A 22,182-nucleotide genomic window follows, 5' to 3' on the forward strand; every position below is an offset into this window, starting at 1 on the left:
ATGATTTTAGTGAAACAAGGTTCAGGAGATTTCTTAGAAAAGGTTTGTTAATCCTTAGATTTCTAAAAAATACAGTTGATTCTCATTATTTGTGGATTCTGTATTTGTGAATTTACAAAGTTTATTTGTAACTCCCAATTCAATATTGCAAAGCTTTCATGGTCATTCAGAGACATGCACAGAGCAGCAAAATATTTCAGTTGCTGAGGCAGCATTCCAGCTGAGTTTGAATAAGGCGATACCCTGCCTTCTTGTTTTACCTCTCATACTGTAAACAAGTGTTATTTTTCATGGTCTGTTTAGTGCTACATTTTTTGTACTGTTGTGTTTTGTTGGTGATTTTGCTATTTGAAATGGCCCTCAAACAAAGTGCTGAAGTGCTGTCTAGTGTTCCTAAGCATAAGAAGTCTGTGGTGTGCCTTAGGAAGAAAATGCCTGTGTTAGATAAGCTTTCTTCAAGCAAGAGGTATGGTGTTGTTGGCTATGAGTTCAATGCTAATGAACCAGCAGCATACAGAAAATAGGCTGTCTTTAAAGAGAAACACATAAAGCAAAGTTATGTATTGACTGGTTAACAAAAATGTGATCAGAGGCTCACAGGAACTTAACCCTACACTTCCCCTGGGAGCAATGACTGCGTGTTTGCTAATGCAGTGGTTGAAGTGATTTATGGAAGATAACTACCACAAATAACAAGAGTCCACTGTATCTTTTCCAATCTTCATGCTTGATGGTGTGTGTGGTGGGGTTGACAGTCTGGATTTTCAGGTTGAATATCATTTTTCTCTCAGAATTTAAAAGGCATTATTCCATTGTCTATAAGTTTTCCTAATGTTGAGGAATTTGATGTCATTCTGATTCAGAATCTTTGTGTCCCTTATTCCTCTGTTTGAAGGTTTAAGGCCACCTTCTTATCTATAGTAATTAACCTGCCGTAGTTTGAGTCATCTTTCATTCACTGTGCTGAGTGTTTTCTATTTGAAAACACATATCTTTCAGTTTTAGGACATTTATTGTATTACTTATTTGATAATGTCCTCTGTTTTCTCTTTGTGAAACAACTTTTACTAGATATTGAACTCCTGGAGTAACTCTCTAATTATTTTAGAACTTTATGGTTTTTCATCGCTTTGTCTTTTTGGTCTTTTAAGTTCATATTTCAAAGTTTTATTGAATTCTTCATTTCTCTTATAATGTTTTTAATTTAATTCATTTTTAAATTTTTTTATTTATTTTTGGCTGTTTTGGGCCTTTGTGGCTGTGCGGGCTTTCTCTAGTTGCGACGAGCAGGGGCTACTCTTCATTGCGGTGCATGGGCTTCTCACTGCGGTGGCTTTTCTTGCTGTAGAGCACAGGCTCTAGGCACACAGGCTTTAGTAGTTGCAGCACACGAGATCAGTAGTTGTGGCACATGGGCTCAGTAGCTGTGGTGTGCAGGCTCAGGAGTTGTGGCATGCAGGCTTAGTTGATCCACTGCATGTGGGATCTTCCCAGACCAGGGCACAAACCCGTGTCTCTTGCATTGGCAGGTAGATTTTTAACAACTGAGCCACCAGGGAAGTCCCTTAATTTAATTTCTAAGAAAATTTTCTTGTTCTCCATATATTCCTTTTTAACTATTCCTTTGCACATAAACATGGCATATTTTCCTATATCTAGGGATAGTAGTTATACATTTTTAGAGTTTTTGTTGGTTTGTTTAGTTTACTTTTACACTCTCTATATTTCCTCTATTTCTGTAGAGTTCTGATTTTCTCTGGGGTGTCTTTCTTTCATGTTAGAGTATTTTTTTTCAAATATCTGGTGATCCTTTGCTGCTTGGCCATAATTCAGAGCAAAGCACCAAAAACCTGATAAGTAGCTGTGTGTGTGTGTGTGTGTGTGTGTGTGTGTGTGTGTGTGTGTGTGTGTACATGTGCACATCTTGCTGTCTGTTGGTCTCATTGGAGTGTGATTGAGCAGGGTCCTAGGAGTTTATTGGGATTGTAAATTGACAGTATATCCAGGTCTTCTGGGATAGTCAGTTTCCTCAAAGAGGATAGACTGCTAAGTCTTAAATAAAAAGAAGTCTTATCCTAATCTAATGTTGAAAAATTATGGTATTTTGGGTTTACCCTAATTTTTCCATAGGCCATTAAGATAGTGGCAGAATTTTTTTCTCAATTGTGAAACTAGAGCATTGGTTGGAGTGTTAGTGGTTAATGTGATTTCTGGCACCCAGCAAACATTTCACTTATACCATCATTCCTTCTAATGGTGAAATCTATTGCAAAGCAAAGGGGATAGTTGAGGACTAGACAAGAAGACATAAGCTCTTTTGGGGGGCATATATTTTTTAAAATGAGGAATATGAAAGAATAAGCAGAAAGGAAAAGGGAGAGGGAGATAAAGCAAAGGGGTAGGAGTAGAAAACATGGGGGAATGGGAGGAGAGAGGGGAAGAATGAAGGCAAAGAAAAGAAGAGAGAAGAGGCAGGAGAGGAAGGGAGGGAGGAGTTGATGAAAGATTGAAACACAGTCAGGGATTTCCAGTCTTTCTGATGTGGTCATTGTTTAATTTTTTTAAATTCAGTGTCTCTTCTAAGATACCCTTTGGTGTAGCCAAATGATACAACTAGCTATCTCCAAAACAGAAACCAAACCTGCCTGACTGTGTCCCATATCAACAGTCTGATGACTTTTTGTTTATAACCACCTGTCTTTCAAAGATAATCAAGTAATGCCTTACATTACAGATATTTGCCTACTTTTATTTTATCTTCTTTATGTTAGAGTTACCAAGCAATGTCTTGTATTATAGACACCAACTCATTTGTTTTTACCCTCTTCATTAGATGATAATGTCCTTGAAGCAAAGACTTAGTTTTAGCCAAGGCTTCTCAGCTTATTGTAGTGAGGGACCAGGTTTTTAATTTTAAAATTACCAATCCATCACAGACTAATAATTTCATAAAATACAATATCATACACTTAGATGTCACAGCAGTATCAAAATGCTATAAAAGTTTCTAAATGCTTATTCCTCTTTTTTATACTTTAATTAGTCATAAACTGGTAAAAAAAACAATTCATGGATTGGCAATGTTTTACTGAGTCTATGAGAAACACTGGTCTAATCCACCTTTATAATTAGCTTTGCACCTAGCAAGATTACTTGGACGGAATTTTGCACTGTGTAAATTTCACCTAAATATAACTGAATTGATATTCAGAACTAAGGATAAAGCTCCTGGAAATGAAGCCTTGATTAGAATGAAATGGCATCATAACATTCACTTTTTGTTTTTAACTTGTACTTTGAAAGTTTAAGTATTAAGCCATTAAGAGTGTTCTCAAAAATATTGTGAATTGCAGAATATTTTCAACATATTAGTTATTTAAGTCTACATAATTTGGCATCACCCTCCATCACTGTCAAAAATAAATGTCTAAATATTTTACTAAATTCTCCATCAATGATAATTTGGCATGTGATCTTTGTAATATGGAAGGAAAGCTCAGTATTCAATCACGCAATAGGAGACTATTCTTGTGTAGTAGGTTAGTTTAGAATAGCAGCTGATGTTGTTCTCACATAACATTTTGCACACACACACTTACAGTGCCCTTCAAATAATGAATTGATGCACTTATTGGAATTGAACTGCTGTTCATTGTGCAAAGGGCAGAGATGCTATCAAATTCTTTCTCAAGCACTTCAGATGAAAACCTGACTGAAGAAAATTAGGACTGAGTGCTTTGATTTATCAGGCAGTGCCTTAATCTGTGACTTGGTGGTCTTATAAGGGAACTTGGAGTATTTAGCCTGCCATGGGCCTACTGAGATTAATGTGGATAATCAAGGGTCCATGATTAAGGAACACATTTTAAAAATAACTTTTTTAGAAAGCCTCACTTTTTAAAACAGTTTTCAAGATTTTTAGTATCCAGTTGGGCTATAACATATACTTCATTGAAATACCTCCTGCATGATATGATAATTTAGCCAACATCTGAGAGAAATGTCTCATCAGGTGCTCCATCTTTCATATGCTTTTCATTGAAGCTAAGGGGAAGCTATAGTTAAGGGTAGCTTACCATTGAGTCAAACCACAGGCACCATTATATCATTATGAAGTTGAACATGGCCTGCAGGTTCTAAATGTTGAGTTTTGAGTGTGATCTAGTAAAAAGTTCACAGAAGAAATAGTAAGGTTTCTAAAAACATAAAACATTTGGGGGTTAGATTTTCATTTTAATATAAACCTTAGTTACCATGCAAAAATATAGCCACTCAATGTATTTTTTTTCCCTGATAAGCTCTTAAAGCACAAGTGATGCCTGGTTTTTGCTAATATTTGGCCACTATTGATTATGCTGTGATAACTGATTTGTTCTGCAGCATTAAGTAGGAAATCTTTTGAATCAGAAAGTATTCTGTATTTTGAAAGTGTCATTAAAAGTGTTGAAAAGGTCACATTTTGAGGTTGATGAAATATAGATCAATCATTCTTGGCTGGATGAACAGAATTTAATTGGAAAGTGAGGCTTCGAAACTTTTGCCAGCAGTTTTATAATGCAAATCTGGGATTCACAATGACTCTAAAAGCAATAAATAACTTTTTATGTACATAATTATTTTCCTGAATAATTAAAACTATTATTTAGGTATTCATGATGATTCAAATGAATATGAAACTCAGAAGAGAGCATGAAATGTTAGTACACATGAAATTGGCAGCTCTTTAAGCAAAAGGCCTAGGCTGGACTCCATTCCAAAATGGCTACTAATGTGTTATGTGTCTTTATGGAGATTACATCACCTCTCTATGTCTCAGTTTTCCAGTTTTAAAAGAGTTATAGTATCTATTTTATCTATATGAGAATCAGTAGTGATTCAGTGAGCAACAAAAAATAAAGGCTAATTAATAACTTGAACCCTCTAAGAAGAGTGCTTGCTTCCAGGAAATTATTTAGATAATCAAGTATGATTCAACTGGAAAGCCAGTTTTAGGTATATTTTATGGAGTTAAAATAGGAGCAAGAAGGCTTCCCTGGTGGCGCAGTGGTTGAGAGTCCGCCTGACAATTCAGGGGACACGGGTTCGTGCCCCGGTCCGGGAAGATCCCACATGCCGCTGCCATGGCCGCTGGACCTGTGTGTCCGGAGCCTGTGCTCCGCAACGGAAGAGGCCACAACAGTGAGAGGCCCGCGTACCGAAAAAAAAAAAAAAAAATAGGAGCAAGAATTTATTCTCTTCAAATAAACTTAACTAATTTTCTTTCCTTTGAGTTGGTTTGATTTCAGATTAATGAAAGCAAAGCACTTTATTTATTTTGCATACTTATTTCCAGTGAACGATTGTTTTCAGGACAGATTTTAAAAGTAGAGGAGACTAAGATTTCATTTCAAATTGAATCAATAGCACTCTCTTCATGCAATATTTCTACGTATGGCATCTAAATTATCTGAGCCACCATTTCTATTATTATTCATATATACATTCAATAAATATATATTTCATGAATCAGATTATATGCATACCCTTTCCAATGTGGCTTGACACTTTAGAAACTTGTTCCTCAACAACAGTGCTGGTGGCAATAAGGAAACAGTGGTATTTGTATAAGTTAACATACCTGTCAAAGCCTTGATTGCTTTAGATTTGATTCCGTAATATCACTCAAGATTAGTTCTTCCCATGGTGGGATTTTATGTATGCCAAGTTTAGTTATTTATTTTCTTATGTATAGGTATTTGATGTCTATAAATTACTTTGGCTAAGTTATAATTGTGTGATAATGAAGTGATTTTAAATCCTCCACATATTTTAACTCTCATTAGACTTGCCTTTTAAAAATAATTAAATGGTGAAAATTTTAATAGCTAAGAGTTTAATGGTACAGATTATTTAGTCAATATTATTTAAGTTACAATTTTAACAACATTTTGTCTTATACAGACATATAGCCTATATGAGATCAGATTTGTTATTGGGTTGAATGGATTTAATGACTGAACATATGCTTTTTATTTCTACATATATTTATATTAAATGATAGATTAATTTTAAATGCTTTAATTTATTATGATCAAAGGTCTCATCCAAACTTTGGGGGGGGAGGCTGCCTATGATATATAATGTTACCAATTCTCAAAGTAAAATTGATATGAACTGTGACATTTGGCTTAATGTGACATTTTATTATACGAACGAATTAGATAGTAGTGAAAGTGCTGATAACACTCTTTAGAAATATCATCAGCTATAAAGTTCTGCACGACTGCTTTCTTTATAAGCAGAACTTAAATAAATCTACTTGATGATCCTACGTATTTTCTTCCCTCCAGGTAACACTATATTCCTCCCTGCTATAATCTGCAATTACTTCCTTTTCCCTGAGGAGAACATTTCACCAAAGAAACAAAAGATGTTTCAGTCAAAATCAGCCCCTCTGTTTTCTAAGACATTTTTAAATTGTAAGAATTGAGGAAGACTCTTTGATGACTTTACTGTATTTTATTATGGAAGTGTAATGAATTCTTGCTTCTTAAAACTATGTCCTGGAATCCATGCATTCAACACACCAGTGTCAAAATATATACATACATGATTGATTACCCAATTTATTTGTGATACTGTATATGCTATCGTAGCACAGTTTAAATGATTTTGACAAGTACAGAAGACTGTCATTGACAAGTGCAGAAATAAATGATGGGTTTAAGTGTTCAAATGTTTTTACAGCATTTTACTGAGTGGCAGGTTGATAAATTAAAATTACAGTTGTAGCATCAGGCTTGAAAGCACAACTGCTTTAGGTTATAAAAATAGTACTGTGGAAATTTTGTGTACTCTCCAGAGAAGTAGCCTGGAGGACCTTGGAAAAAAATGAAACAAGTGCAGTTGCTAAAGGAATCATTAATTTTGTGGTAGCCCTGAGTCTAAAAAAAATTTTAAAATAGATTTTTAGAAGAAGAAAATTGGCTTTATCCCCTTATCCCTTTTTCCCTGGAGACCTAGAGAAAATTGGAACCACACTATCAAAAGATAGGCATTGAATTGGCCATTAGTGATTCCATGATGTCTGATGGGCATATTTAAAGCTTACGGACAGTTTCTTGCTCACTTTCCCTTAGTTTCAACACTACAGCTGGACTTTTGCTTGTCATTCTGTCACCACAATCCACCAAATTCAGTTGAGAATCCTCTAGGACATCATTCAATCACACTGATTCTGATACAATTAAAGAAAATATTTCATCAGGCATTTCTTTTCCATTCTTGTTTTAGATTTTTTTTGACAAATAAAAATTGTATACATTTAAGGTACACAATGTGATGTTTTGATATACATATACATTATGCAATGGATTATCACAGTCAATCTAATTAACATATCCATCACACCGCACAGTTACTTTTTTTTTGGTGAGAACACGTAAGATCTACCTTTTTAGCAAATTTCAGGTACACAATACAGTATTAATAACTATAGTTACCATGTTGTAACTATAAGTTCCCCAGAACTTAATCATCCTGCACAACTGAAAATTTGTCTCCCCATTTCCCCCACCTCCCAGACAACTACCATTCTAATCTCTGTTTCTGAGTTTGGCTATTTCAACTTCCACATATAAGTGAGATCATGCAGTATTGTCTTTCTGTGTCTGGCTTATTTCACTGAGCATAATGTCCTCCAGGTTCATCCATGATGTCACAAATGGCAGGGTTTCCTTCTTTTTAAAGGTTGAATAATATTTCAGTGTGTGTGTGTGTGTGTGTGTGTGTGTGTGTGTGTGTATACATACATATATTACATTATCACATTTTTTTATATCCATTCATCTGTCAGTGGACATTTAGGTCGTTTCCATATCTTGGCTATTGTGAATAATGCTGCAATGACCATGAGAGTGCAGGCACCTCTTCCAGATACTGACTTTAAAATATTTCCTTTGTATATATACCCAGAAGTGGGCTTGCTGGATCATGTAAGTAGTTCTGTTTTTAATTTTCTGAGGAATTTCCCTACTATTATCCATAGTAGCTGCACCAACTTACATTCCCACCAACAGTGTACAAGGGTTCCCTTTTTTCCACATCCACACCAACACTTTTTATCTTTTGTCAAATTTTTGATGACAGCCATTCTAACATGTGGGAGGTGATTTCATTCTGCTCAAGTTCTGAATCTTTTCAAGTCATGCTGGAATTATTGCAACAGCTTTCTAAGTGACTCTACTATGACCTCACTTTGGAGAATATTCTTCAGTTAAAAGCAAAACAGACAAACAAATACACATACAACCAACCAATGACTCTATTGAATCCTTAGAATGTAAAGGACGTTCCTTGCATTATCATCACTTCTCAGGATATAGCCACTACTTTAACTCACCAATCTTAATCTCTCTCCTGTCTTTTCATGAACCTTCAAGCTTGTTAGACTGGGATGTGCAGTCTCTTCTCCCTGCTGCCAATTTTTTCTTCCAATTCTTTCTTCCAGAAATGCTACTCTTAAAACCTCTTTATTGAATTCTTACTTCACCTTGAAGATAAACTCAAGTCCTACTTTTTGTCTTGAAAATTTTCCTGACAATCTGGTCAATTTCTTCAACTTCTCAAATCCTAGATTAAGACCATCTTTTATTTCCTAAATGATTGGTAAAAACCAATCATTTTACAGCAGTCATATAACTCTCTTTTTACTTTTTGATGCTCTTTTGCAACTATCCCTAAATTGGCATTGCTTTCCTATTTTCATGCTCCTATTATTAAAATTTTAAATATTGACTTGTCATTTTATATCAATCTGAGCACATTCCAAAACTGTCTTCCTGTCTTTGTGCTTTTCTTTCTTTCTTGTCTATCTTCCTTAAAGATCTCCCAAGTAAAGTATTTCTTCACTACTGTGCTTGATTTCACTCTTCTGAACTTCCTTTCCAAGAATTCAATCGATTACTACTCTTCTAGAATATTCAGACCTTTGGACTTAATTAGTTGAAATTTCTGTAATTCAGAGGAACTCACTCCTTTAGTAAAGATTTATAACATAACTTAGATGTTGCACAGAATGTTGATAACAATTGATATCTATCCCTGTTTACTATGTGTTAGATGCTGTTCTAAGCACTTTGTAATATTATCTTATTCACAAATGCCCTAAGAGTTAGTTATTACTTCAGGGGAGAATATGAAGACAGAGAGGAGTTAAAGAAATTGCCCAAGGCACCTAGCTAGGAAAAGACAGAATGAGATTCAAACCAAGAAAACCAAATTACAGAACTTAGTCTACTAAAATAGGTAGCTAATTGTATAATAATATACAGCATCTGTCAGTAAATACAAAGTCTCAAACAAAACCTGGATAAAAGTAAACTAGTACAAATCTTTGACCTAATAAGAATGTTGAGGTTTAATAATCTTTATAACAATAGCAGAAGTACACTGAAGCTCCAAATTCAGTTCCAAAACTGGAAAGAAAAGGGGGAAATATTCCCCACGGAAAATTATTTAACAAAATAAAGCTGTTAGCATGGGACTTCCCTGGTGGTCCAGTGGTTAAGACTCCATTATTCCACTGCAGGGGGCATGGGTTCGATCCCTGGTTGGGGAAGTTCCACATGCCATGCAGTGTGGTGTATGTATATCTATATCTATATCTATATCTATATCTATATCTATATCTATATCTATATCTATATCTATAGATATATATAGATATATATATGTTAGCAATTACTTAGGAATACTTTTAGTTGTAGGGTGAGTTTTGCTGCCCTGGCAGTTTTAGCCCCTTCTTGGTTAGACTTAAGTAGAATAGGTCAGATATCTCTCAGGGGATGCAGGAACTCCATTGGCTGGGCCATGATTAGCTCCCTCATAGAGCCAATGCTTTAACTGAGATAAATATGATAATTTTGAGATTTTTATTCCTGATGTGTTTTTTAATGTCTCTCAGCCAAGCCTGAGAAACAATATATTCTGAGTTATTCCAATAAAAATTTCAAATTCTTCTGAGTTATTTAAATTATTCTAATATAATGAAAAAATCTGAAAAAAATATTTACCCATGCAGTAAATAATCATCCTCATAATAAAGCTGCTCATACAAAAATTCATCAACTGTAAAATCATTGGTATGATTCAAAATTTCAATTCCAAAATACAACTCATTCATAGTAAAAGTCTTTGAAAAAGGTTAACTTCATGCTAAAGAGGTAAGAGGAAATAATTCACATGGAAAATTTTACTTAGTGCCTTGAATATACTTTTAAGTGGCTCAGTTTCTGCAAAGTGTCGACAGCCACTTGCTCTTGAAGGGAATTCATGCATTGTCTTGACATGTCCTTTTACACTATGAATCTCAAATGTCAAATGAACAGGAGCTTCCTTTCCCCTCATCTCTTTTTTTCATTAAAAAGCTGTAAAAAGATTTTTCAAGGCAAGACTAGTTTCAAACTAATATTTATATCTTAGACACTTAATTGAGACCATCGCTTGGTTCTTACTCACTTTTCTGAATACAAATTGATGTCTGTTCTCTTCCAGCTTATTTCCAAAATCAGAATCTGTCTGATGCCTCATACAAGAAAACACTTGCCAGAAGAGTTTTCTAAATTGCTCTAAAATGTAATGTTTTGAGGATGAGTAGAACATCAACCATCTAGTAATCATTTAGCACTCAAGCCTAAGCTCCATTCTAAAAAACAGAGTTGATTGATTTTTTTTACTTTTAGGTGAGTTAGATAGGAAAGAACTTGAATTTTTAAATCTATTATTTAAATTTATTATATTTATAATAAAAATGTATTTTATGATATATTTAAATAAATTTACATATGTGATACATGTTACATATAAATTTATATATTAAATATACTTATAATAATTTTAATATAAAACTTTATCTTCATGTAGTAGAATATTTATTAAATATTAAGCTACAGCATTTAATAATATAATCCCAACCTTAGGTCCAGGATGACATTAGAATGAACACAGGCAGTGTGTTCCCTAGGCACCATGGTGATCTCCATGGCACACCTTTTCATCTGTTTACATCTATTCTGGTCTCTGATGGATGAACTCCAAGACAGTTCTCAATCAATGTGTCCACTTCTGCCATATATATCCAAAACAGAGAGAGACCATAGGAAGTTGTATTTCAAAGATTTTTAAGGAGATTCCAGTGACCATAAATGTCTGCAAGAACAACCTGTGTATGCTGTAAGGAAAGGATGAGGGAGGATGCATACATGATATAGACAGTGGTTCCAGCCCTGGCTGGTATCAGAATTGCCTAGATAGCCTTGGAAAACACTGCATCTATTGACCTACCTGAATTAACAGAATCAAACTCTGGGCCTTCATTCCTCACTCCAGGATAAAGGCTATTTTTAAATTTTTCATAATGAAATTATTTTACTAATCATTTACTGGTGCATAGGAAAGAAAGTTCCACTTATATCACCACATAGTTGAAGGGTTAAGATCTGAAATTTCACTTAATTTCCTTTCACAATTTCCTAACCTTTTTCCATAAACAAATATTTCCTTGTGTTATAACTTTCTCTGACAAATGTTTCTGCTGGCATATTTAATTTGAATTTATGTTTGTGACACTTAAACATTTTATTTCATTATTACTGTAGCAAATTTATCAAAGGAAGAATTTTGTTCCCTAATTTACATTAAAAAGAGATGCACATTAAAATTTTATCAATATTTCTTCCCATTAAAATTTTATTCTATTTTATTTTTTTAACATCTTTATTAGAGTATAATTGCTTTACAATGGTGTGTTAGTTTCTGCCTTATAACAAAATGAATCAGGTATACATATACATATGTCCCCATATCTCTTTCCTCTTGAAACTCCCTCCCTCTCACCCTCCGTATCCCACCCCTCTAGGTGGTCACAAAGCACTGAGCTGATCTCCCTGTGCTATGCGGCTGATTCCCACTAGCTATCTATTTTTTGTTTGGTAGTGTATATATGTCCATGCCACTCTCTCTCTTTGTTACAGCTTACCCTTCGCCCTCCCTGTATCCTCAAGTGCATTCTGTAGTAGGTCTGTATCTTTATTCCCATCTTGCCCATAGGTTCTTCTGACCATTTTTTTTTTCTTTTTTTAGGTTCCATATATATGTGTTAGCATACGGTATTAGTTTTCCTCATTTTGACTTACTTCACTCCATACAACAGTCTCTAGGTCCAGCCACCTCACTACAAATAACTCAGTTTCATTCCTTTTCATGGATGAGTAATATTCCATTGTATATATGTGCCACATCTTCTTTATCCATTCATCTGTTGATGGACACTTAGATTGCTTCCATGTCCTGGCTATTGTAAGTAGATCTGCAATGAACATTTTGGTACATGAATCTTTTTGAATTATGGTTTTCTCAGGGTATATGCCTAGTAATGGGATTGCTGGGTCATATGATAGTTCTATTTTTAGTATTTAAGGAACCTACATACTGTTCTCCATAGTGCCTGTATCAATTTACATTCCCACGAACAGTGCAAGAGGGCTCCCTTTTCTCCACAACCTCTCCAGTATTTATTGTTTGTAGATGTTTTGATGATGGTCATTCTGATCGGTGTGAGATGATATCTCATTGTAGTTTTGATTTGCATTTCTCTAATGATTGATGATGTTGAGCATTCTTTCATGTGTTTGTTGGCAATCTGTATATGTTCTTTGGAGAAATGTCTACTTAGGTCTCTGCCGACTTTTGAATTGGGCTCTTTGTTTTTTAGATGTTGAGCTGCATGAGTTGCTTGTATGTTTTGGAGATTAATCCTTTGTCAGTTGCTTCATTTGCAAATAATTTCTCCCATCTGAGGGTTGCCTTTTTGTCTTGTTTATGGTTTCTTTTGCTGTGCAAAAGCTTTTAAGATTCATTGGGTCCCACTTTTTAATTTTTGTTTTTATTTCCATTTCTCTAGGAGGTGGGTCAAAAAGGATCTTCCTGTGATTTATGTCATAGAGTGTTCTGCCTATGTTTTCCTCTAAGAGTTTGATGGTGTCTGGCCTTACATTTAGGCCTCTAATCCATTTTGAGTTTATTTTTGTGTATGGTGTTAGGGAGTGTTCTAATTTCATTATTTTCCATGTAGCTGTCCAGTTTTCCCAGTACCACTTATTGAAGAGGCTGTCTTCTCTCCACTGTATATTGTTGCCTCCTTTACCAAAGATAAAGTTACCATAAGTAAGTGGGTTTATCTCTGGCTTTCTATACTGTTCCATTGATCTATATTTCTGTTTTTGTGTCATTACCATACTGTCTTGATTACTGTAGCTTTGTACCATAGTCTGAAGTCAGGGAGACTGATTCCTGCAGCTCTGTTTCTCTTTCTCAAGATTGCTTTGGCTATTGGGGGTCTTTGGGCTTTCAATAGAAATTGTGAAATTTTTTATTCTATTTCTGTGAAAAATGCCATTGGTAGTTTGATAGGTATTGCATTGAATCTGTAGATTGCTTCGTGTAGGAGTCATTTTCACAATGTTGATTCTTCCAATCCAAGAACATAATTGCTAACTGGGTTTTTTTGTTGTTGTTTTTGTTCTTCTTTCTATAATTGCTTTAGGTGTAAGTTTAGGTTGTTTATTTGAGATGTGTCTTGTTTCTTAAGGTCCCGTTAAAATTTTAAATAACAATTATTAGTGTTCATCATTAAAATATGAAGCAGAATATTGGTACTCATGTTTATTCCATTCACAATTTTCATTTTTCTCTCCCAATTATAAAATCCTCATTTGGTTTCCCCATGCAACTCAAAGCACAGCTATAGAAGTGGAATTGTATTCTCTAAACTATTTCAGACCTCTGTGATTGAGTTTTTAGAACATTATTTATGAATATACCTTCCATAACTGTAATAATAGCTAACATTTATGAACAGTTACTATGTGCCAAGAACAATGCTAAATCCTTGATTTAAATTTTCTTTTTTTTATCTCCATTTCACCGATTAGGGGCCTGAGATTTGGGAGTTTAAGAAACTGACTAAATTAATATAACTAGCTTATAAGTATTGGAGTCTATAATGGTGGAAGCAACTTCTAGAAGTACAGTATATTAATAAGTGCTTTCAGACACTGTTGGACAACAGACTGAAGTATACAATATTTAGTATTGATTTATTCATTAACATAATTTTATTGAACATAGAATTAAAATTAATGTAATAAGATATGCAGGGTTCTAGAAAAACTCGACCTTAAATACTCACATGTCAACTGATACTATAGACAGTACATCATGCATATTTATTCCCTTTGGCAAGTGACTAAATTAAAGACACAAATTTGAATCATGGTTCTTATAGTAGATTACCTGTTGCCTAATAGGCTCATATGTGTCCATTATGTTCATTATCACGCTTTCCTTTTACTGAACAGGGTCAGGATAGAGATTGATACATACTTTTGGACAATCTTATTCAAAATCATTTTCTTACAGGAGAATGAAGACATTTAGCTATAAATTAAAGTATCCAGTCAGCAGAACTATTTGGGTTGCTTGTTTCCCCACTTTATTTTAAGACAAGTCTAAGGAAAGCAATATCTTCTTACTGCCATGCCAGTTTTCCCATTTTGAGTAGTATTTGCTGAGTGATAGGTCTTTCTTTTGGAGAGAATTTTTCTCAGTGCTCTAATACTGAGTTCTAAATTCCTGATAAGTTTAAAACAAAGACTACTGAGCATCTGCCCTTGTAAAATAGAGGTTTGCAATAAAAAGTGGATTCCACCTCAGAGTAGTGGAGAGAACAGGAAATGCTGCAGAACAACTGCACTGAGGCATAAAGAGAAGCTATTCCAGCCTTCGGACTTGAGGGCAGGGCACATAGGCACTCAAAACAAAATATTACTTCAGGCTTAAAAGTTTTAAAAATAGGATCTGATGATCAATGAAAGAAAGAAGTATGTGCTAATGAATTTTTTGGACCAGATCAACTTGACCTTTCATTTTTCATGAAGTTCTCCAATAAATGCATTTACTGTTTTTCTCTCCCAGAACCCCTAACAATTATTTTGATTCCTGTAATTCAAATGGCATTCTGAAAAGCTTTTATGAGGAGTAGAAGGGCAGAGGGAACCATTTTGTTCAATGAGTGACAGAAATATTCACCGGCTGCAAGCAAATTAATAAAAGAAAACGGATGTCATCATTTAAAAATCTAACCTCATCCTATGTTTCTGGTCATGACTGCCTATGTGTGTGTGTGGGGGGGTGTTTTTCTTATCAAATACAGCATGATTTCTTCTAAACTAGATGTCACATCTTCCAATGCTTTTTGATACTTTATAACATCAACCATAATGAGGCAGAAGTCCCTTAATAAAACATTTTAATATGTTAGTCAAAGGATTATGTAATATATCAGTAAAAACATCTTTGCTGAGTCTTAATTAGCTAAATGGCTAAAAATAGTATGTGCATATTCTTGTCAACAGTATATTTTTATTAGAACATGTACTGTGACTCAGAATGATACTATCAGAGAGGGCAAGCATTAGTCTTATTTAATCTGCTTCAGGGTTTTTCAGCTTTGTGTTCAGAGAAGCAGTCAGTGGGAGCAGCAGAGAAAAAAAAGTGAAATGAGAGAAAAGGGAAAAATAAAAAGTTTTTGGACACAGATTTAGAGAAAAGGGGGGAAGAAATACTGAATAGAGTAGATTGAAAGGAAACAGTACAAAAAGGAGTAGACAAACTAGGAATACTGAAGTTGTGGTTCAGAGGAATTTTTAAAACCAATCAGAGCACACTTGTACTTGATGAGATAATCACTGTGTACATTTTTAGATTTACATAGGATACAGGATTTCATATACATTCATTAGTTAAATTTCTGAGATTAGACAACAGCCCAGAGAGCATTTTAGTTGTCTTTTAAATGTAGATAGCCCTATTGCTGAGGAAATGATGAATCAATGGTAGGTTATGACTTTGAATATGGGCTTAAAAGGACTGAAAATACTGTCTCAGAAGACCTTGTTAAATTGAATTAAAAATCAATTAGAGAATTGAGATTTTAAAAATTTAGACATATACTCACCCAACAGACAAGAAAGGCTCCTTTGACTCAAGTCTATGAAAAAAGATACGAAAAATCTATTTTAATATAACAATTTGCTGTACACTTAAAATTGCTTTTATGTGAATCTGACAGAATTATTATACTTGTCTGGATGAAAATGCACAATTTGGAACTAGTAAAAACTACAAATAATATATTAAGACTTAATCTGAACTAATTCAAATTCTGGCTGGATTAATGCAGAGGCTAAATAAAATGAGAGAGACATGGAATGGAAACGTAGCATTTAATTAAGATAACAATATTGTTAGTCTCTCTACATTTACTTATTTTCTTTTTTACAGCAATTTGTAGAATTTTTAATACATCTGTTTATAGTTGAGTAGTGAAACAATTTATAATATATTTGGTTAAATATTGACTGAATAACTTGTTTCCAGTAAATATTTTGTAATGAAGAGAGAAGCAGCATACCATTCACGGTCATTTATTGGCAGCAAAACAACTTAGGACAGGGGAAGCCAGGTGACAGATTAGGGTTCTCCTGCCTCCTCTATGTCTCCAAAGAACCAGGTATTCTTTGTACCTCCTAACATATTAAAGGAAAATTGTAATCCTGAAGCCTCTGGCTAGTTGTGACATCTTGAGCAAGCCGCTATAAACCATCTGGGTCTTACTTTCTCCACTATAAAATAGGCTAAGATTGCTTCCAGCTAATTTTCTGATTTCATAAATTAACTATATCTTTGCAAAAAGTAAATAAATCAGGAAATGATTCACTGCTAAACATTTCCTAATTAATAATTAAGGACACCAGTTGGTAGGTGTAAGTTTTTAAACTTATGACACTGGGTTAAATGTAGGCAAATACTGAGGACATTTTAATCTAAACCTTAGTGTTTAAAATTTTTAAGAAGCATTCTTGTTTTTACTATTTTATTAATATATGAATAGTTATAGGAAAATTGCAAGAAATTTAATTCTGCAAAAAACATTTACCGAGCACCAGCTGATTATGCTTTGACATGGAAAACTGATGAGACTACCTTAGAATTAAGTCAAAAGACTTTACTTTTATATGAGTCTAAACAATGAAGACAATGACCCCCTTTTTTTTTGGTCTTATTTCATACTGTATATATAAAATATGGCTTAGGATAACCTCATCAACCAGAGGGCAGAAGCAAGAAGAACTACAACCCTGCAGCCTGTAGAACAAAAAACACATTCACAGAAAAATAAACAAAATGAAAAAGCAGAGGGCTGTGTACCACATGAAGGAACAAGATAAAACCCCAGAAAAACAACTAAATGAAGTGGAGATAGGCAACCGTCCAGAAAAAGAATTCAGAATAATGATAGTGAAGATGATACAGGACCTCGGAAAAAGAATGGAGGCAAAGATTGAGAAGATGCAAGAAATGTTTAACAAAGATCTAGAAGAATTAAAGAACAAACAACAGAGATTAACAACACAATAACTGAAATGAAAATTACACTAGAAGGAATCAAAAGCAGAATAACTGAAGCAGAAGAACAGATAAGTGACCTGGAAGACAGAATGGTGGAATTCACTGCTGTGGAACAGAATAAAGAAAAAAGAATGAAAAGAAATGAAGACAGCCTAAGAGACCTCTGGGACAACATTAAATGCAATAACATTTGCATTATAAGGGTCCTAGAAGGAGAAGAGAGAGAGAAAGCACCCGAGAAAATATTTGAAGAGATTATAGTTGAAAACTTCCCTGACATGGGACAGGATATAACCACCCAAGTCCAGGAAGCCCAGAGAGTCCCATACAGAATAAACCCAAGGAGAAACATGCCGAGACACATAGTAATCAAATTGGCAAATCTAAAGACAAAGAAAAATTACTGAAAGCAGCAAGAGGAAAATGTAAAATAACATAAAGGGGAACTCCCATAAGGTTAACAGATGATTTCTCAGCAAAAACTCTACAAGCCAGAAGGGAGTGGCATGATATACTTAAAGTGATGAAAGGGAAGAACTTACAACCAAGATTACACGGCAAGGATCTCATTCAGATTCAATGGAGAAATCAAAAGCTTTACAGACAAGTGAAAGCTAGGAGAATTCAGCAGCACCAAACCAGCTCTACAACAAATGCTAAAGGAACTTCTCTAAGTGGGAAACACAAGAGAAGAAAAGGACCTACAAAAACAAACCCATAACAATTAAGAAAATGGTAATAGGAACATACATATCGATAATTACCTTAAATGTGAATGGATTAAATGCTGCAACCAAAAGATACAAGCTTGCTGAATGGATACAAAAACAAGACCCATATATATGTTGTATACAAGAGATCCACTTCAAACCTAGGGACATGTTCAGACTGAAAGTGAGGGATGGAAAAAGATATTCCATGCAAATGGAAATCAAAGGAAAGCTGGAGTAGTAATACTCATGTCAGATAAAATAGACTTTAAAATAATGTTACAAGAGACAAGGAAGGTCACTACATAATGATCAAGGGATCAATCCAAGAACATATAACATTTATAAATATATATGCACCCAACATAAGAGCACCTCAATACATAAGGCAACTGATAACAACTATCAAAGAGGAAATAGACAGTAACACAATAATACTGGGGAACTTTAACAACTCACTTACACCAAAGGACAGATCAGCCAAACAGAAAGTAAGGAAACACAAGCTTTAAATGACACAATAGACCAGATAGATTTAATTGATATTTATAGGACATTTCATTCAAAAACAGCAGATTACACATTCTTCTCAAGTGTGTATGGATCATTCTCCAGTATAGATCACATCTTGGGTCACAAATCAAACCTCTGTAAATTTAAGAAAATTGAAATCATATCAAGCATCTTTTCTGACCACAACACTATGAGATTAGAAATCAATTACAGTGAAAAAAAGTAAAAAACACAAACACATGGAGACTAAACAATAGGTTACTAAATAACCAAGAGATCACTGAAGAAATCAAAGAGGAAATCAAAAAATACCTAAACACAAATGACAATGAAAACACGATGATCCATAACCTTTGGGATGCAGCAAAAGCAGTTCTAAATGGGAAGTTTATACCAAAACAATCCTACCTCAAGAAACAAGAAAAATCTTAAATAAACAAACTAACCTTACACCTAAAGGAACTAGAGAAAGAAGAACAAACAAAACCCAAAGTTAGCAGAAGGAAAGAAATCATAACGATCAGAGTAGAAATAAATGAAATAGAAACAAAGAAAGCAATAGCAAAGATCAATAAAACTAAAAGTTGGTTCTTTGAGAAGATAAACACAATTGAAAAAACATTAGACAGACACATCAAGAAAAAGATGGAGAGGACTCAAATCAATAAACTTAGAAATGAGAAAGAAGAAGTTACAACAGACACTGCAGAAATACAAAGCATCCTAAGAGACTACTACAATAAACACTATGTCAATAAAATGGACAACCTGGAAGAAATGGACAAATTCTTAGAAAGGTATAACCTGCGTAGACTGAACCAGGAGGAAATAGAAAATATGAACAGACCAATCACAAGTAATGAAATTGAAACTGTGATTAAAAATCTTCCAAAAAACAAAAGTTCAGGACCAGATGATTTTACGGGTGAATTCTATCAAACATTTAGAGAAGAGTTAACACCCATCCTTCTCAAACTCTTCCAAAAAACTACAGAGGAAGGAACACTTCCAAACTCATTCTATGAGGCCACCATCACAGACAAAGATACTAAAAAAAAGAAAAGTAGAGACCAATATCACTGATGAATATAGAATCAAAAATCCTCAACAAAATACTAGTAAACAGAATCCAACAGCACAATAAAAGGATCATACGCCATGATCAAGTGGGATTTATCCCAGGCATGGAAGGATTCTTCAAAATACACAAATTAATCAATGTAATACACCATATTAACAAATTGCAGTATAAAAACAATATGATAAACTCAATAGATGCAGAGAAATCTTTTAACAAATTTCAAAACTCATTTATGATAAAAGCTCTACAGAAAGTGGACATAGAGGGAACCTACCTCAACATAATAAAGGCCAAATATGACAAACCCACAGCAAACATCATTCTCAATGGTGAAAAATTGAAAGCATTTCCACTAGGATCAGTAACAAGACAAGAATGTCCACTCTCACCACTATTATTCAACTTAGTTTTGGAAGTCCTAGCCCTGGCAATCAGAGAACAAAAAGAAATAAAAGGAACCCAAATTGGAAAAGAAGAAGTAAAACCATCACTGTTTGCAGATGACATGATATTATACATAGAGAATCCTAAAGATGCCACCAGGAAACTACTAGATCTAATCAATAAATTTGGTAAAGTTGCAGTATACAAAATTAATGCACAGAAATCTCTTGCATTCCTATATGCTAATGATGAAAAATCTGAAAGAGAAATTAAGGAAACACTCCAATTTACCATTGCAACAAAAAGAATAAAATACCTAGGAAGAAACCTACATAGGGAGACAAAAGACCTGGAGGCAGAAAACTATAAGACACTGTTGAAAGAAATTAAAGATGATACCAACCGATGGAGAGATACACCATATTCTTGGATTGAAAGAAGCAATATTGTGAAAATGACTATACTACCCAATGCAATCTACAGATTCAATGCAATCCCTATCAAATTACCAATGGTATTTTTCACACAACTATAACAAAAATCTTAAAAATGGTATGGAGACACAAAAGACCTTGAATAGCCAAAACAGTCTTGAGTGAAAAAGACGCAATTGGAGGAATTGGGCTCCCTGACTTCAGACTATACTACAAAGCTACAGTGATAAAGACAATACGGACGGTACTGACACAAAAACAGAAACATAGTTCAACAGAACAGGATAGAAAGCAGAGAGATAAACCCACACACCTATTGTCAACTAATCTATGATAAAGGAAGCAAGGATATACCATGGAGAAAAGACAGTCTCTTCAATAAGTGGTGCTGGGGAAAGTGGACAGCTATATGTAAAAGAATGAAACTAAATCACTCCCTATCACCATACACAAAAGTAAACTCAAAATGGATTAAAGACCTAAATGTAAGGCCAGACACTATAAAATTCATAGAGGAAAACATGAGCAGAATACTCTTTGACATAATTCTCAGCAAGATCCTTTTTGACCACTTCCTAGAGAAATGGAAATAAAAACAAAAATAAACAAATGAGACCTAATGAAACTTAAAAGCTTTTGCAAACAAAGGAAACTGCAAACAAGACAAAAGGACAACCCTCAAAATGGGAGAAAATATTTGCAAACAAATCAACAGGCAAAGGATTAATGTCCAAAATATATAAAGAGCTCATGCAGCTCAATATTAAAAAAACAAACAATCCAATCCAAAAATGGGCAGAAGACCTAAATAGACATTTCTCCAAAGAAGACATACAGATGGCCAATAAGCACATGAAAAGCTGCTCAACGTCACTAATTATTAGAGAAATGAAAAACAAAACTACAGTGAGGTATCACCTCATACCAGTTAGAATGGCCATCATCAGAATATCTACAAACAACAAATGTTGGAGAGGGTATGGAGAAAGGGAACCCTCTTGCACTGTTGATGTGAACGCAAATTGATACAGCCACTATGGAGAACAGTATGGAGGTTGCTTAAAAAACTAAAAATAGAATTACCATATGACCCAGCAATCCAACTTCTGGGCATTTACCTAGAGAAAACCATAATTCAAAAAGACACGTACACCCCAATACTCATTGCAGCACTATTTACAATAGCCAGGTCATGGAACCAACCTATATGCCTATCGACAGACATATGGGTAAAGAAGATGTGGTACATATATACAATGGTATATTACTCAACCATAAAAAGGAATGAAACTGAGTTATTTGTAGTGAGGTGGCTGGACCTAGAGTCTGTCATACAGAGTGAAGTAAGTCAGAAAGAGAAAAACAAATACCGTATGCTAACACATATATATGGAATCTAAAAAAAAAAAGAAAAAAGATGATCAGAAAAACCTAGGGGCAAGATGGGAATAAAGACACAGACCTACTAGAGAATGGACTTGAGGATATGGGGAGGGGGAAAGGTAAGCTGGGACAAAGTGACAGAGTGGCATGGACATATATAAACTACCAA

At 34.4% G+C, this 22,182-nt stretch overlaps 1 protein-coding gene across 1 annotated transcript in view; it reads right to left on the reverse strand.

Annotated features, from left to right (window-relative positions):
- Window positions 1-22,182, reverse strand: part of RALYL (RALY RNA binding protein like) — an 850,165-nt gene that overhangs the window by 147,647 nt on the left and 680,336 nt on the right. The window contains exon 4 of the mRNA XM_024731420.1: window positions 16,055-16,087. Within this exon, the coding sequence (XP_024587188.1) occupies window positions 16,055-16,087 (33 nt within the window). The remainder of the gene's footprint in view (window positions 1-16,054; window positions 16,088-22,182) is intronic.

This window comes from Neophocaena asiaeorientalis, unplaced genomic scaffold, assembly GCF_003031525.2.
Source record: "Neophocaena asiaeorientalis asiaeorientalis breed wild unplaced genomic scaffold, Neophocaena_asiaeorientalis_V1.1 scaffold371, whole genome shotgun sequence".
NCBI classification, from domain to species: domain Eukaryota; kingdom Metazoa; phylum Chordata; class Mammalia; order Artiodactyla; family Phocoenidae; genus Neophocaena; species Neophocaena asiaeorientalis.